General features: G+C 35.3%; 1 protein-coding gene across 5 annotated transcripts in view; it reads right to left on the minus strand.

Moving 5' to 3' along the window:
* IMMP2L (inner mitochondrial membrane peptidase subunit 2) overlaps positions 1–19,187 on the minus strand; it is a 426,380-nt gene that overhangs the window by 392,743 nt on the left and 14,450 nt on the right. For 4 of the 5 annotated variants that reach the window (XM_032107395.1, XM_032107397.1, XM_032107399.1 and 1 more), the window contains exons 2-3: positions 10,112–10,249; positions 4,782–4,885 (exon numbers count right to left, since the gene is read on the minus strand). In XM_032107395.1, coding sequence (XP_031963286.1) covers positions 4,782–4,885; positions 10,112–10,249 — 242 coding nt within the window. Of the gene's footprint in view, positions 1–4,781; positions 4,886–10,111; positions 10,250–13,424; positions 13,522–19,187 lie in introns of those variants that run through there. The other variant, XM_032107396.1, reaches the window with a different exon arrangement.

The following is a 19,187-nucleotide window of genomic DNA, read 5'->3' on the forward strand; positions in this document are numbered from 1 at the left end:
TAGAATAGAAATTGGAAGACTTGAGAAGGCCAAGCAGAGGTATTCGTAAAAGGTTGTCCAGTATTTTAGTCAGAAAGCTTTCTTAAACTCAGTGCAAGAACCATTATACCATTCATGTTATATCTATCAGAATTTCATAATTACAACTAATTCTAATTCAAGGCAGTTCCTTCAGTAAGTACCTTCTTACTGATATTCATTTTACTAAGCTAGTCTCAATAATGAAATTCCAATTAGTGATCTTCTATGAATAGCATATATTCAGTTTTCCCCATTTGAGAACACTTTTGTTTTCATCAAACAGGACTACATTTCTTCAAAAATTGGATTATTCAGATTTGTGTGTATAGGCTGAAACTTGTTGAACCATCACATAAAATCATCATCACAATTATCTGTTCCAGTTCTCGTTTCTGAACAGATGCCAGTGAGGGACACAGCCGCAGAAACAACCTCCCATGCAGTACTTTGATTCATCCTCCAGAATGATGATTTGCACTGGATTTTTCAAAAATCAAACTCACATAAATGCTTAGCCGTTTACCCAAATTAAAGGAGTTTACTGAAGAGTCTGACCATAATCTTACAGTCAGAGGAAGCAGTGACATAAGCCACTTAATATCCTTCATAAGGATAATAAGGATAGGAGACAAGAAGTATGATTTAGGTTTTTTTTTAATGTCAAGGAATTTTCTGTGTAGAAAGTTGGGTCTGTATTTAAAGCAATTACGCTCCTATATGAGAACTCAAAAGAAGCTGACAAAATTTACAACACTTATTTCCTTATTTTTAGAGCTGACCTTTAAAAACATGTTCTTAAAAATACTGCCCATTTAGATACAGTTCAAACTTTTAAAAGCATGTTACCATTAAGAATGTACAGAACAAACACCACGGTTCTCTTTTTCTTCGCTCAGATTAAATTAGCATCACTATTTTTATTTGACACATAAGAACACATTCTAAATTAGAATGGAGGGACACCTGGCAACCTATCCAGCAAATAGGTTCCTGCTCTCAGTCAAACCTTGGAGAAGGTGTTCTCTCTATTACAGACATGGCACAACCTCTAAATTAACCTCCAAGTTTTGACCTCAAGGTTAAAATTAGTGCCTGTGAATATTTACAACTTTGACTTTTTATCATTCAGAAATATAAGCACCAACTTTTTACTGCATTAAGACAGGAATTTTGGAATAAAAAGACTGTATGATTGTAGAATCAGGACAGGAGGTTTTCCATAAAGGCAACGAAAACTAATTCTACACCTAGAAATCACTCTTTGGCAACATCTTTTTACAATGCCTGCATTTGTACATAGTAAAAAAGAAATTATATACAGGTTAAGTTGGCAAAAATGTCTCTCAATCCACAATAGAAGAGCATTATCTCTCTTAAGTACTGGGAAGTGCAGCTGCAGCATGCATTCCCAAGGAACTGCATGAGCTGTACAACCCCCTGTGATGCACACGGCTCCACCTACAATGTTGCTGGCACTCAAACTTTACAGATCAAAACCAGCTGAGAGAACACTACATATCTTATAACTCATTCTGCAATATCTGATCAAGTTCTACACAACTGTTGAGATCTACCTCAGCTAAGCTCTTACAAAACAAAATGCCTGTTTCAACACAAAAGTTATTGAAAAATCACAGGCTGCCTGGCAAAAGCATGCATTCGTCTTTGAAAGATGATCTCATGTGCCACATGACTATTTTTTCTCTTTGAAGACAAATAAATGCATTCCCAAAACTTAAAATATAATGCACTTTTTTTTAATCCATTTAAGGGATGGAAAGGTAGTATTCTGGAACACAGAATAACAGAAATTACTTAAATTACTTTAAAATTATTCCTGTTTTGATTTTCAATTTATTAAGTCACAGTAATATAGCAGTACCTAAATTAAGCACTCAAGAAAGTGACCAAGTTAAGAATGATAACATTTTGCTTAGTTCTGAATCAACTTAAAATTGTGAGTTCAAAAGTTACAACATGTAACATTGAGCTCTCCTAAATCTGGTATCAATAAAAATGAGTTCAAGCTAAAGGAAAAAAATACTCTGAAGGCTGAGGTAAGATATAACTATTTGTAAAACACTAAACTGCAATTGAAGAAATAATTTTTTGCTACCAACTTATTCTCTCCATTGGTTTTACCTGACTCTAATTTAATATTTTTAAAGACTAATGCCATTCTAAATATTTTTTCTAAAACAAGGTAAATGCACATGTGTGCACAAAGTGGCTGATTTTACAGCTGTAGGTGAGATGAGTAGTTCAACTATATCAGATACAGAGACCAAGATGACAGAAACACATGAAGTCTTCCCTCAGTACCTTTACTAGGTATAAACACCAACAAGTACTAGGGGGCAGGGTGTTCATCTGCAATCAAAGTCATAGAATAAAAATATATATGTTTATCAAGAACTACATTGGACAACAGAGGAAAAACTTTTGGATCTGTAAGCAGTATCAGAATCATAACCACAGGCTCACTGACTCTCTTTTGGGGCATCCAGGACCACCAAGACTAACTCATCTCTTGCTTCCTTCATACCATCAGAGATATCATGTCACTCTGGATGGCTGCTGTTTCTACCACAATTCCTAAAGGGACTGTTGAGATTCCAGCTAGCAAAGTCCAGTGTAAGTAGAGCGACAACAGCCAAAACCTAGAGCAAAGAGATGAGTTTAGATGGCCCTGGTCAAGCTGCCATGAAGGAATATTTGACTTCAGCTCTTGTTCTGCAAAAGCCCACCCTTCCGCAACCTCTAAATTATCTTCTGCTATGACTTGGCAAAGAGGAGACAGTGAACAAGTGTAAAGCAGCCAAAAAGGATACAAAACAAAGGTTTACATATCCATTTGCCTATCTCAGTCACACCAACACTTTCTCAACTGAATTTCTGACAAGAACAGTAAAGGAGCACCTGATGGGAGACTGGCCTTCCCTGTTCATGCCTTACCTAAGTCAGACTCTGAGGACCAGCAAGTAAAATTCATGCATATATGTGAGTTCTAGAAATCACAGGTAAACAATCAAAATGAAAAAGATGAAAGTATTAACCCATTTACACAATAAAAGCATTGTACAGCAAAATTAAGTCTCAAAAACTGACAAGTACAAAATCACATCCAGATACTATATCCTGCAAGACTTTACCACACAATTTAAAACTTAACAATACAGTGAGGAAGCAGGCCAAAACTGCTTCTAACAAACCCATATCATGAGGTACTTAACTTAGAAGTTGTTACTGATATAGGTAAACATTGAAGGATATTTTATATTAAAACTACCCAATAGATTATCTTTACGTTATTTAACTTCCTTTGTATCGATCTTAAAATGCTTTTGGAATTCTCTGATCTGATTATCCAGTGGACTTCCCAAAGACTAAGAAAAACTTCAGTACAGTGCACAAATACAACTTCTTCTATGTGGGTGTACATAAACTCCACTATGATTAGGCAAAAGTTTCCAAACCTACAAAAATCCCCACAGCATCTAAAATACTAGTTATCATGCTCAAACATACAGCAAAGTGAAAATAACCAATGAAGATGGCTCAGACAGAACCATGAACATTCAAGATGTATAATAAGAATGAAGCTATTAATTTTGTTTTCTGATCAGACTACGTGTTCATTTTCTGTTCAGTCTATTAATTTCTAATCAGTTATACTGACTCTTTTAAACAATCACCAGAGCATGACTTTGGCAGAGGAATGCACACACAGGAAGAATCACATTTTACAGCAATCATTAAATGACCTGAAGTTGGAGTCCTTTGGCAATATTCTGTGTAGCAAACATGAATAAATTCGTATTTGTAGCTAGACTATTTACAGAAGATTTTACATAACAGAAAATGAGACAGATCACAATGCAAATTTTAAGTGTTTAACAAAAGAAGAATACATGAGAGAGTTGGCTTTAAGAGCTGGTAGTGAAAATTGTCTTACAAATTACCACTACAGTGAAGAGGTAGGCAAAAAAATGGGACAATTAGAAAAGATATATGACAAAAAGGCAGGCAGATAATATGGCTTCCAAAGACATTTCTGTTACAATCTACATATTGTGCATTTCACTTACAAAACTAAAACCATAAGCTTAAACTCTCCAAGCATAGAGTATGTATTATATCCCTGTGTCAGTTATGAGCACTTTGACATTCTATTTCTATATTATATTAAGGCTGAAATGGAGTTTCTGTCCTCTGTTAGACTTGAGTATTTTCAACAGCGAAACACTGCCACCTTTTGGCTTGATACATAGACCTCGCAATTTTAAATGTAGAATTATACTTTTTCCTCCATTTGTCCTTCATGGAGGTGGTTGAATTCTTGTGATCTTATCTGAAATTTTATTCAGTAGACATACTTCACCAGGAAGAAAAACATACAGCATTAGTTGATACAGAAAGTTTTTCTCATAAGTACATAACCAAGCAACTTAAAACTATACTCCTTTAAGCCACATAATGTTTTATCTATTTTCTATCTCACAACTCTTTGTTCTTGGAAGTTTTGGTACACATACACACTGTATCACATGATATCTTGCATTTCATGCCTTTCAAGTAAAAACTTGGTAATGCATTCTTTGAGCATCTGAGTTTTGAAAACGGATGATAGAAATAACAATAATGCATTATTAAAAATGTTATGTTACTTGCTCATGTATATAGCTACATTATTGTAGATGGAATACCGATGGTTCAACATCTATATAAGCATGTATTGAAAGGTATGCAAAATTACTTACACCAGTGACACAATGTCCCCACGTTGTACATCATAATTTCTAATGCTCCAGTGGTTTAAGAGTACTACATCAGATGCTTGTCTTCCCCCAGGATTCAAAGAAGGCTGAGAGAAGGGGAGAAAAAAAAACATATTTAGAGCTAGATTCCCTTTATCAATCTTCCACCGAATTGTCTTTCCATCAACAGGTGAAATCCATTAAAATCCATAAAAACATACCCACTTACTGTAAGAGGCCAAGAATCTGTTGTATTACAGGAAATACATTTCTTCATTAAATGACATGTTAAATATCATTAATTTACGACAAACTATAGTTCACATATTTCAATGCACTACTGCATGCAAATCAAATTACATGGGATACATACTTATGGCCAGCCTGATGAAAAGAAGGGATTGCCTTTACTGTTTATCATTTAATATTAAAATCAAAGGACAACCAAGTACACTAATTCCCAGGGGAAAAAAACAAACAAGCAAACAAACTTTTTTCAGGCATCTTACTGTTTATAAAAGCATAATACACTAAAAATGAAATATGTACTTGTAACAATACTAATCTCAGCATCCTTTGCAAAGCGGAAAAACAAGCCCTATACCTACAGCACACACTGACACTGGCAATAAATGTGGGCCCTCCATAACAAGACACATAAAGGCATGAATTAAAATAACCAAGTAATTAATGCATAATTAGGAGGTACATCCAATCACCCAAAATTATTTTGTGCGATAACTCACAGCTGATACTTAGGAAAGATCTAAATGAGTGTTCTCACAGTTTTTGTATCAAATAAACTTATATCAACTGCATCTTACAGAGAAATACACCAGGTAGTTACAGTACTGCCCTAGTTGCACTATCCCACTTGACTTCTATTTTTTTCTGCATTTAAACAAAGGAAATACCTTAGAATTGAAACACATTTAGATATTGTATAAGCTTTTTAACTTAAAGCATGCTAAATGCATTTTTAACAATAGCTGATGTCATTTTGACATATATGAGTGGATATCCAACTCATTATACATTAGAATTGTGCTTGAGAAAAATACTATGGTGTTGGCTTTTTTTCCTTCTCTCTCACAAAAAAAAACCCTGACAAATGTGCAGACAATAATACTATTTTGTTAGAAGAAACTGAAGGAAAACTAGGGAGACAACTTTCCATTTACATCAATAATTACTACTGTCTGTTAAAAAAAATAAAAGGCTAAATCCTTCAGCAAGCCTTTCTCTGTTGTAAATAACACAAATTGAGATTCCACAACAAACAAGTATAGAAACAATATAACTTATTCCTCATTATATTTTTACTAGTAGTAAGGTTTAAGGTCTAGAAAAATCAAAATACAACTTCTACAAAAGCAGTCAACAAATAAGGTCACAAGGGCTTTTCATAAGAAACAGAATAACACAGAGGCTTCTTCCTTCTAGTCTGAAGCATTATAACTTCTTTGCTCAAGTTTTTGGCATAAAAGCCTGCTACAAAGGAGGCACACAGGTCTTAATGTAAGCTGTGGTGCAGAAGCCACAAAACATTACTCTTTCTAATTACTAACTAATCTAATGCTAAAAGCATGCAAATTGAGATCCCCAGCCATATGATGAAGCCTCATAGGACATGAGGTTCCATAAGTAGGAGGGTAAAAACATGCCCTTTTACTATAAATAATGATTAACTTGATAGTTGTTATGCTGCTAGTGAAGGTCACAACTTATTTGCTTGTAGCTTGGGGAGCACAAAGAATATTCACATGAGCTTACAGGCTTAGGTACAGTAATCCTAATAATAAAGTTAGGAGAAACTGCCACTGAATAATTACAACTGCTATTATGCATAATGGAATAGAATATTCAGTACTGTTTGCTGCAGAAACATGAATGCTTTGTCAGAGATCACTGGTCAGGCCACTTCCTATAATCCTTGGTATTGAACTGTTTGCAATAGAACTTGCACATACAGCTGCACATATGCTGTCATCTTCTATCCCACTTGAAAACACTCCATTTGATTGAATGAATTTACAAATTTATATATCCATGGGGGTTTCCTTTTCCACATCTTTGTGTATGAGGTGTTCATAATACCAGACAAGCAACGAAACTCAACCAAAAAAACCCCATAAATCAATATCAAGATGTCCATATGACAACAAAACATATAAAAGTATACAGCCTGCAGCACAAGAAGTCACACACAAAAAATCCACAACAGGCAATTAAGAAATCTTATTACCAGTTATTTGTGTCACTTACATTTCATGTTGTAGACAGATTACAACTCACTAGAAACCCACTATTAGTAGAATGCTAGATGAGTACATCAATCTAAAATTCTAAGCAACAAAACTACCTCGTGATGATTTAAAAACCCAGTACATTTGGAAAGAAAAGAGAAAGTAATGAAACTACTAAAACTTAAAATTATAAACTGCAATAGTTCACTGCTATTCCCTATAGGTTAGTTAATACACATATACACTGAAGTCAGCACAACTGAAATTATGACAGGTGGCTGAAAGCACTGAAAAACACAAAATCAGCTTGAGACAATGGAACACATGAAGTCTGTCTAAATTGATTGGGTCAGAAAATTTGTATTTTCCTTAGAAGCTTTATTCATATGCTTGCCAGGGTGTCAAAAAGCATTCCCATCATCAGTAACTATGAAGCAGCAGTAAGGCTGGTCCAGAACAAAAGGAGAAAGTGTGGGGGGAGAGAGAGCGCACAGCAGAGAACAAGAGTAGGAGAGCAAACATGACACAGAAAGATTTATTTCTTGCTTCTTGTCAAAACTTTTAATTTCAGGCTCAGCAGGAGCCACAATTATGAGTACACAAAGCCTACTAGACATTTTAGAGGTCTATTACAAACTAATTCTTGGGAATCTTACCATGGTATCAAATTGAGACAATAAGGTATCACTAGAAGCATGTGATTGAGGGATACAATCTGACTACAAACTGATTGAACTTCAGTCTTCCTTATACCTACAGCTGTCAGATACATTTAACGCAGATCACTCTCCAAAGAACACAGTTAACAGACAGAATTGCAACACAATCAGTACTCCTTCAAGCTACTCTTAAAGACAGGGATATATATTCCTTATAATTGTGCCCCTGTCAGACTTGCTTAGACGTCTAATAAATCTTGGCAAGGAAATTAGTATTTTATTAAAAGCACTAGGATTTTTTTTTTTTTTTTTTTTTTGTAATCTGAAAAACATCTATAGGCATAAAACAAACCTCTATTTCAGTTCTGTTTCGGAATAAAACCAGAGAGATTTACAGACACTGAGGTGTCAGTAAAATTACAAATGTCAGCTCTCAAGCTATCCATATTTCAATTAACAGAGGGAATGTTTAGTTAACAGATACAGCAAGGGAAAAGCTTCAATTTTAATAATCCAGTGAATATATATTGTTTTCCCTTTGTCAGGTTGAATAAATCTAAGCAAATAACTGTAGTGTTTTTCAAATCTTCCACGGATAAACCATGGTTAACTACATGCTCTTCAAGTGCCTAGAGAAGCAACACTCCAAAACAATACCATATACAGAACACTCCCAAACGCTTGGGACTGACTTCAAAGAAAACATAAAACTGAGGTTTTAACCAGAGGACGACCACAGGCTTCTGGAGAGGGAAATCTAAGAAATTTCCTGCCAGCTACTGAAGTAGAACTATTAATCAATAATGGATGTCCAACAGAACACTACATCCAAGACAGAAAAGATCGAACCATGAATGGCAATGTGATATGCTAAAAAAAACCAACACCTCAAAATTTAAATGCTCAGGTCATACTCGGTAGCAGTAAAAAAAACCCCAAAAAACAGAAACAACAACGAAAAACAAAACCATAAAATCCGAAATGAATCTGCATCTTGAATGCTCTATGTGGCTCTTGACCTGCAACAGAGGCAAAAAATGGGAAGGTGGAAAATAGGGGAGTTGTACTCATCTGGCTGATTTTGTACTTCTCTAGATGCTGCATTATATATTTGAATTTCTCCTGCCTGAAGATAATAAAAAGATAACAAAACTGGTTTTTCCCAGTTTTCCCCTCCTCTCCTTCTTTTTAGTGCAAATTTCTGGCTCTGCAACTGCAAGCCCTGAGATTCTCCTCTCTTTCACTGGTCATCAGTGATATTCAGAATAATATCTGTGAAAATGGCAAAGATAACTTATGTTACACCTAGCTTTTGGCCTTGGATTGTAGAATTACTGGAGTAAAATGACTTTGCTTTCATCCCTGTTCTTGATGTGAAAGCTGCCTGCTGATGTTTCTTGACAGAGTTTAAACATCAGATTACAGACTGCCTACAAAAGACACCTTGTCATTCCCTCCTCCCCACCACGTGCTTTTTAGAACATTAAACACAAATCAGCCAAGTACAGGATCAAGCCCAAGTTTTCTAGCCCATGTGTAAATTCTGCATAATACAAACTCCAGCAGCTGGTCTTGAGTGCTGTGAAACCTCTCTTCAAGGTTCTGAGCTTATTAAGGCAATCAGAAAAGAGAGCTTGACATCAAAGAATCAAATCCTTACTCTCTGCTAATTGCAATGTTGCAACATTGGAACAAAATATATCATAGTTATCAGTGGTGTTGCACACCAATGTGCAGTGCATATGATTCAAAATGCAAAGTAACAATATAGAAATTGTCTATCTACATAAAAACATAGCTTTTTCAAGACCAAATAAACAGCGAAAACAAAATAGCGTTCATGAGTATTTATTTATCATCTAAACGTTACACATCTTCTTTATATTTCTTTGCTTACACTGTATAAACATTCAATATAACCAAAGTAAAAACAGTGAACTGATACCTACTGCCTGATAAAAATAAGTAATAATATTAGGTTCATGCCAGTTTCAGTGTTCTTCTCTGCAAAGGTGCCATATGTGTTCATTATTAAGATCAAGTATAGCAAGAAACAGTTTTGCCATACAGTTACTATAATGCAGCTATTAAAAATTAATAAAGCCTCTTTGTGAGTCATCAATTCAATGCCAAGAGACAAAAGGTATTGCTCCAACTATTTCTAAATGTCTAGGAAGATATCAAAACAATATATCTTTATCACTATTTCTCCATATATTATCCTTTTACTGACACAGAATTTTGGGAAGTTTTGTTCTCAAAATCTTTTCTTTTACATCACAAAATATTTAACAAAGTAGAAATTAAACTATTCCATACTAGAACATCATTTAATAACAATTGAGAAAAAAATCTTTTTCACCTTGGTATTATCAGTGGAGAGCCACATTTTAATTTCCTGACAGACAAAAGATATTACCAGCAATACCTGCATAGATGCTCCTTCCACCCTTGCAACACAGGCAACTCTATCCAGGAAAGTCACAGTTACAGGAACAGCAACAAAGAAACCTTTAAAAAAGGCTTTAATGTATTTCTTCCCCAAACCCTGAGCCTGTGCCATAGTCTGAAAAACACGAAGGAAAGAAAAAAGGTTGTTATAAGAAATTTGAAGTTAACATCAACATGTAGCAATTCAACACAGAACAATTAAGAATAAATTTATTATCTGTTAGAGTCTCACAATATCCAGAGTGAAAAAAAACGAGTGTGCACATGAGAATGGAAAAAAACCCCAAACCAACAAACCAGAAATCTTCATCAGAATTTAAATGTCTATCCTACAGAACAGAGCTTGATACTTGACATTTACCATTTAGCTATTTCTTGTGATCCTGTGCTAGAAGAAGTACTTGATAAAAATGACTCAAAGTAGCAGGTAAGAAAGAAGCAAAGTGATACAACCAGACAAAATTTAATAATGCATTTTGGGAAAAAAAAGCATAATTTTCTCTCCATACACTGGTAATTATTAATTTCTCACCCCCAAAGGTGGATTGTGTTAAGCAAAGGAAAGCTATTTGCAACACATTACCTTTTCTTTATTAAATATTTTCACAAATGAAAATGCACAAATGCATCATTTCCACAGTGGTGGTAACTGCAAACATAAAATCAATTCAAATTGTCACATATATCATGGGGACTCACCATAACACAATGACTGACTCCTTGTTCACCACTACATCACAAAGTTAAAAGCATGTTGGCAGACTAGGCAGCTACATAATGACACATGGGGTGATTCCACTCCAGTTCCATGTATTATACTATCTCCCATCTATTTATTTAGCCCTGAACCACTGAACATGCTTGGAAAATACCTACAAAGTACACTGAAACAACAGCTGTTTGATCACATTAGTCATACCTCTGAAAAGCAAGCTGAATATCCAGGTACTACTGCATAGACACAAGCCTAGGTTATGCAACTGCAGTTTCATTATAAGAAATGCTGCCTATCACCCTCTTAAACTGCTGCTTCACCTAATGAATCCCTGGTAGCCCTCCCTCAAGATCAGCTTGTGAAGTCCCTGCTCCCTCTGTCACTCCTAACTCCAACAGACAGAAGGAAAAAACAGACTGTGCCCTGATTTTTCAGTCTCCCACTGTGTTTCTATTCAAGAACATAGAGTTATTTTTCAATTAAAATAATTAAAAACATAAATATATGCAGTTTCATTCAATCCTCTTACAAAGTATTTAGAATTTCACAATATCATCATTTTTTCTTGGCTGCATTTTGAGAAACATGGAAGCGATGAAATATTTGTATGCAGAATATAAACTGAAATCACTCTGATGAAATAGTACTGAAGGTAGTATTTCTGTCATGGACAGAGCTTCTTAATTCCAAATAGCATCAAACTTAGGAGAGAAAACGCAGTTCTACAAAGTAAGCCATCTGTGTATTCTTCAGTAGAATTCTTTATAGATATTAATAGCTTTGCAATGACAAGACCTGTCTTCTAAGACTATTACTTCTGACATTCACCTTCAAAAGCTTTAATTATTTTTTTAAAGTGGAAATATTTCATCATCTATAACTTGTTCATAAATTCAAATTTGCATACTGCTTATAATTCGGTCATTTTCTTTCTGAACATTTCATGAAAACATTTTCAGTTTGCATCAACCACTTCTACAAATAATTTGAAATAGGCTGTGAAACAGAACAAAAGTCTCACCATTTCAAGAAAAAAGCTATAATGGTTTACTCTCAGCTTATAATTTAAGAACTTGTTATTAGAATCAATCCACCAAAAGAGACTATTGCCTCCATCAGCAGAGCTTTACCTTTGGAAAATACACCACATAAAAATAGAATCTCTAAAAATCAGGGTTTTGTCTACCTTCTAACTACACCACTGCCGGCACCTTAATACCCTTCTCTCAACCTATTTACTTTGAACTTTACCTCTTGAGTTTTCTGGTTGGAACTCTACTTCTCTGCTATGAGGTCTGGCATCTCAGACCTCTCAGACTCCACTCTAACAGCAATGTCTGCCACAAAACACCATTTGGAGACCTTACCCACAAATATATTCACTATATTCTCTAGAGTAACTTGAGCAGGAAAACATTGTCTGATACATGTACCACAATATGGCTGGTTTAGGAATATATTTTTTTTTCATTCAGAAATCAGACAACTTTACTTCTCTTAAAATTCCTCAGAGTCAAACCTCTTTTTCAGTAATAATGAAACATGAAAATTCATCCCATCCTTTCTACTAAATCCATGGACAGATCTTGTTATAAACTTCTTGCAGAAGCCCCATGATAGTATCTACAGAAAAATCTAGTATCTGAAGAGAAGTAATTAGTCAGACAATCCACAGGAGACCAACCATATGCTTCCTACAACTACAAGCTAATTAATAGTGACAGAGAATCTAGCAGCCAGGTTAAAACTGCTAAGACAAAATGCTACATTATCAGTACACCACTTGGACAAGGTAACACCAGCAGTATTAAGCAGCTATGGACAATGCTGGGAATTAAAGTCTACTTTTGTGGGTTTGAACACATGCAGAATTCTATGGCACAATAGGAAGAACATGAGGGGAAAAGCACAAGCAGCACCCCTACAAGCAATCAATTTGCAAACCACCAAAACCAGTAACAGCTCAGGTGCTGAAGGACTTCTCTACTTGCCCTGAATTTTCTCCTCTCCTCCCCTCTCCTCTCAGCAACTATCAAACCACTGGGTTCATCTTTCCTTTACACCAAAATGATGAATCCTTCATTTATAATGATGTGCTACATTCTGAACTTTTGCTGGTTCCCCACCTCCCACAGCAAAGGACAGCTTTTCCCCACGGCACAAACTGAGCCAGCCTGCAGAAGCCTTTCTTCCCTAAAGACAGTAAACATTTGCACACACATTTCAAATAATTTGAGAAGAACTATTTAAAAACAATCCATCTTTAACCTTAAGTCCTTTCATATAGCAAAACATTTTCAACACAAAGGTAAATTACTACATGTCAGTATCTGACTTAACAGTGCACACATTTTTGCCATGTCTGTTCCATAAGCTTTCCCCTCTAAAAAGCACAGACAAGTAAATTCACGTGCAGAGCTGCCATGCAACTGTTGACAAAATAGTTCACCACCCAACTTCCAGTAAATGGGAAGTTACCCCTCACTCTTTTCATATCAGGGGCTTCAAGTTGTCTTGCACTGCTACAGGGGAAGAGCAGGAACATAGGCAGCAGAAAGGCAGTTTGCAGCATTACCTTCTACCAATGACTGGACATGTGAATGGATAATCCTCAACTGATAAACACTGCTGGATTAAAATGTGCAGAGTTGTCTTTTCTTATACTTTGATAGTTGTAGGAGAAAAGAAGGGGAAAAGGTAATGGTAAGCATTTACCACAGTCACAAGAAAGAATTTAGGGTGGTAAAGGGTAGACACAAAAAAGATCCTTAAAATTAAAAGAAAAAATTTGGTTGGAGTTTTTTTTATAAAGAAAACATAAGACAGCCATCACTCCTAAAGATAATATTCTGCTCTTAGACATTTCTAAAACATCTGTAGATTTTAAAAGCATCATGTTTCTGGAATGAAATTCTGAAATACAGTGCAGTGTCTGGTTTATGATGACAGGTTTCAATGCGTATCAGTGAGGATAGCAAAGTATTGTTTGATGAAAAAAATAATTTCTCTAACATATATTTCTGGATCTCTGCCCAGTTAGACACCTTGAATAAGATCAACAAATCACAACACTTAAAAGATGGGGGAAAAAAAACCAACAAAACCAAATACAAAAGAAAAAAACAAACCCAGAATAAAAATATTTTAGAGATGCATATGCTTTTCAGCATTTGTAAGTAATACTTGGTTTAGGGAAAAAAAAAACGCACAGAATACAAACTTCAAACAAATAACCTTGAAAACTTGTTTGAAATGGAAACATGGACAAGAAAAATCCAAGATCAAAAATGCTAGCATATAGCAGGTCAAAGCATTAAGAATTTCACATTGTGCAGCTCAGAGATTAAGGCAGATGGAGCACAGCATTATCTGGACTGAAGTATTTGGTGCACAAAAGGTCCAGGGATTATAATGAGCCTCTTGTGGGTACTACAACATATGGAGCAGAGATGCTATTTAGATAGTTCTCTATGTATAAAATGTTTATTTTTTCTTACACTTGCTTGCACATTAGAAGACACTGTTTATCAAACAGCCTGCAGAAAATCATCAAGTAATTCAGAAAGCCCCAGGTTACAATATATTTGCAAAGCTAGGTACTTAAAAATTACCCACAGAAGTATGATAGGAAAAATAGCTGTAAAAACAAGGCATTAGCAGTCATCCGCAAAGGAAATAGAATGGCCCCTGATGTGCTTCTACAAGAAGGCATGTGAGGGAACAGGAAGGAGGGAATTACAACCTATATGCAAAACAACTACCCTAAGAAGGCTGCCCCGTTAGTTTGAAATGACCTATTTGATCTTGTTCAGGAATTTGTAGCTATATTATATTTAGTTCAAGAATCCATTGAAACAACCAACTTCTCTGTCAATCACAATATACATTTTTCTATAAATCAATGGCATTACACTAGAATTCAGGATATATGGTTTGAAAATAAAGAAGACTTTCATAACAGAAAACACCACAACACATGAATAAGCCCAATTTTACTGTGTCCTATGAAACATAAAACTGAGGACAAAAGCTTTTGTTTTAAGACTGCTCTAAATTGAAGACGAGGTTATACCTAGCCTAACAACCATGATTAACAGGACATCACTCAGTATCAGAATTCGTGTGATCTTTTTAACACATGCTTTTTCTACAATTTTTCATGATATGAGGCCAGAGCTAAATACTGCCATGCAGCCTGACTCATTTCCCACTTTGGTTGTATATTTCAATAACTTTTACACTACAGTGATTATTGTAAGGGTACAAGTATGCAGACACTACAGTGATTATTGTAAGGGTACAAGTATGCAGACTTTTTAGTAGGCTGATTTAATTCACATATATTTATCCAAGTACAGGCTTGGACACGATGGTGATGAATGCCACAGAAGAATCAAAACAGACTAGCCCATGTAAGCTTTCAGTTAAAATAATCAATATAGATCAGTGCATTTAAGACTTCATTTAAAAATGCTATCTAGTTCCAGAAGGAGCTCTTATTTATCCTTCAATAAAGCCAACTCTATCCTGGTATTATTCCACCATAGTGGTAACGTGTCTATTCAGTTAATGTATTTATACTCTGCACAGGTTTTACTCATCCTATTCCTCCATCATATTACTCTCCTTGTATCCCCTAGCATTCAGACATTAAAGAACACCCCTCTATTGTGAGTTTGGAAATATCACAGGTCATGGAAATGACTGCTGCATTACTGAAGAAGCAAATCCAAACCTAATCTACAGTTTCAGCAGCTGCACAGGTATGCTCTGCTGTTCTTTTTTCTTTCCTCTAAATCAGTCATTTTGTCCTGACACCCAAATGTTTTGCTTGTTCCAAATATAAAGCAGCAGATTTTGCTAGCTTCAACTCCATTTTGTACCATTTTCTTGTGCCTTTGCTCGAATTCAAGCAATTACAATTTCCATGTAATAGCTCCCATCCCTATGAAATAAACAGAATTTTTCCAATATAGCACAATAAAGAAAAACAACAATAAAAATCCATTTTTCTAATCTTCTCAGTGCTGTAACATACATAGAAGTTCCCAGAAGCAGACAAAACCAGATCAACCATAATGAGCTTTCAGCTCACAAACCAAATAGAAAAGCTTAAACCACAACAATCGTCAACATAATCAGTCACAGAATTATTTCTGGGGGCAAAAAATCAGTTCAATGTAGGACTGATTCTTCTTTTAATAAAATATTACTATCTCCCGTCACTGGGATCTATGTCATGTACAAAGGCTTAGTTCACATGTTGGTTGTAACTGGAAAATAAGTCATATTGCTTATTCTTACAAATTAATTTTGTGTTTCAAGTACACAAATTTTACCTTCGTGGACAATCTTGTATTTCCAAACAAAACATTTCACTCTTCAACTGTAAAGCAAAACTGGAAGAAAACACAGCTGTTGACCAAAGTTACTCTCAGCAATCAAATTAACAACTAGTTCGGGATGGCAAGTAATCAGCCACCCCTCAGTTCTGAGAAGTTACTCAGGATTCCATTTTATACACACAAGCATCAAGAAAAGGAATTGCAATTTTAAAAAAAAAAAATTGTTACAAATCAGATTTTTTCCCAGCACTTAAAACTTTAGATGTAATGAAATATCTTCCAAGTACTATCACACAGGCAAATGGCAGAATAACAGTTCTTCTAACACAGAAGTTACAATATTTGGTTTTATTCGTGTTTCTGCACCTTCAAAGAAACTAAAAATCATTAATATATACTGTACATAATGGAAAGTACTAAATTACATCAATTTTTGGAACTCACTTAAGTGAGCAACATAATGCGTTCAGCTTCTCACAACTGAAAGTTCTGTGTTGCTTTCAGCCTAAGGATTCAATGCCTGCAACCAAAGTTAATTCTCTAAATAAATTTTAAGTGTCCTTTGTAAACAACTATCAGCTGCTGCTATGTTTTGCTCTCAAGCAGACTGCGTGAATGAGGAGTTGCTTCAAAACTTACTGAATTTGTAAATTATGTTTATGGTAAACAATAGAACAACCTTTGAATTTCAATAAATTTGTACATTTATCTAGTCAGCTCTCTGGATTCTTTTAAGTACCATGGAACTGTCATGTTAGTTGTGGTTATCTAGAACGAAACTTAGGCAAAAACAACAACAACAACAAAGGAACATTCAGTTTTCACCAAAATACACAACCTTACGTATTCAGATAAGATTCAATGAGTAGCCTAAGAATAGAAGCATTCAGCTTCAAACATTAATATTGTCAGAAACAAACTCTTCTAAAAGGTTTTGCTTTTGGATTAAGAAGAACTAAGTTCAGTACAGAACAGGAAAGTTTCTTCTAGCCTAATGAAAAGTCAAATGAATACAAAAACAAATTAATAGAAGAAACAAGATTCTCAGCTATGAATCTTTAAAGCATGCCAGTATGCACTGAGTATATGAGGACAGAATAATAACTGAAATAATATTTATTATGGTATGAGAAAATGATGCCAAAAGAAAGAATAGAAAATGTTTTTACTATTTGAAAGGTATTTTAACCATTTTCAGCATGCTTCACAAAAATTACTAGTTCTCCCACAATTACTGTAAAAACAGCTTTGTGCATCCTTGTTCAAAGCAGAGAAATTGGGACTGACTCCCTGACAGAACATTCTCGTGAAAACCAGCAGTGAAACCTGATGAACCAACTACTTACTATCTACTGTCTGGGGCATAGTAATAAAGCAACTGTATGACATAATTATGCCTTCAAAAAATAATTATTTTAACAACTCAGGTTTTATTCTTGAACATTAGAGGTCACTGTGAGACTTGTTAAGAGCAGACCTAGTGCACTCTGACTATCATTCCCCACCATATTGATTTTGAGTCTGGGATTTGTGACAACTTCAACTGCCATGTAAGTTGCTCAGGTCTCAAGAGTAAGCAAAACAACAATCATAAGGATACAGATTTCCAGAAACAGCTGAAATCTGTGGCACCCTAGTCAACTTACAAAGATCTCACCACAAAATTCCAACCGTGACTGTGAAACCGTTTGAATCTGAAAATTGTTGTTAGCATGCTTAAAATATTGTTTTCAGGGATCTGGATATCACCCACTACTACACCATGTGTATAGTTATTTACCACCAGTTCCAGGAGAAAATTTATTTTGGTAACGACATACAAGTTAAATAAAAGAATCTGTAATTTTAAAAGCAAATTAAATTAAAGACTCCTGGAAAATCTCTCAAATGCAGTAGTTTAAAATGTTACATTTCTTTAACAAAATGCATATGTATTCATTTAAAAAGCTGCATATTGGAAAAATCAAGTCTAGTTCTGAAGTTTTCTGGAGAAATTATTTCATTTAACCTGAAAATCCCCAACAGGTTCTGTCTTCCTAGTATATTTTGTTGACAATTTCTATTTTCTTCCTAGCTGAACAATGAACAAGTATGCATGGTGTATGCTTTTAGGGGAGAAAAAGAAAATAAAGATGTGCTGTTACAAGAAAATTATTTAGAGAGTTGTAAAGCAGCTTTGCCTTTTCTGGTACATTGGTGTGCTCAATGAATTCCAGTTCCACAGAACAAGGATGGTAATAAAAAAAAAAAATGTAAAACTTCTATAATGGAATACTGGCTAATTAAAAGATTTTAGAAGGTTAGAATCTACTTATTGTTCAGCTGCACTTTTTCTATTTAAGCTTTTCACTAATTTCCAAGAAAATTAATTTTCCTTAACAAAAGTAGGAATACCAGAGCGACAAGTGTAGGAACTGGCTGAATCTCTTCAGCTTGAAGCATTGTGGCCTTTATATGGAGAAGCGTGTAACTGAGAACAGATTGCAGGACAAGCACAAGACATGGAAAAGCAGCCACTTTAGGACAAGTTATATCAGTATAAACAAAAAACAAACAAATAACAATAAATTCTCTCTCAGATGTCCAGGATGTAGGGTAACAGGAAAGCCATTCCATCAGGATACGAGAGAACAGCCATTAACTGTAGTCCTCATAGGACAAATACAAGATCTGATAGAAGTTTAATAAAGCAGAAAAATACGTTAAGTAAGAACTGCATTCAGTCCAGGACCAAGAGCAGTGCACAGCACAAGTCTCAGCTGCAGACAAGATGCCAGTGAACGGGAGTAGAACGCCGGAGTCGCTCTAAGCCCATTCCCCCGCTCAAGCGCCCGCTGCACTTCCACCGGCAGCCCGGCACGACCGCCTCTGACAGGCGGAGGATGCAAAAACAGCGGTGCTTCTCACTATCGGCTCTGCCGGCTCTTTTCAATCCAGTCCCTTCCCACTTGAAATAGATATCTCGGTAATCTGAAGGACGAAGAAGGGAAGAA

The sequence above is a fragment of the Corvus moneduloides genome, chromosome 4 (assembly GCF_009650955.1).
Source record: "Corvus moneduloides isolate bCorMon1 chromosome 4, bCorMon1.pri, whole genome shotgun sequence".
Classification (NCBI taxonomy): Eukaryota; Metazoa; Chordata; class Aves; order Passeriformes; family Corvidae; genus Corvus; species Corvus moneduloides.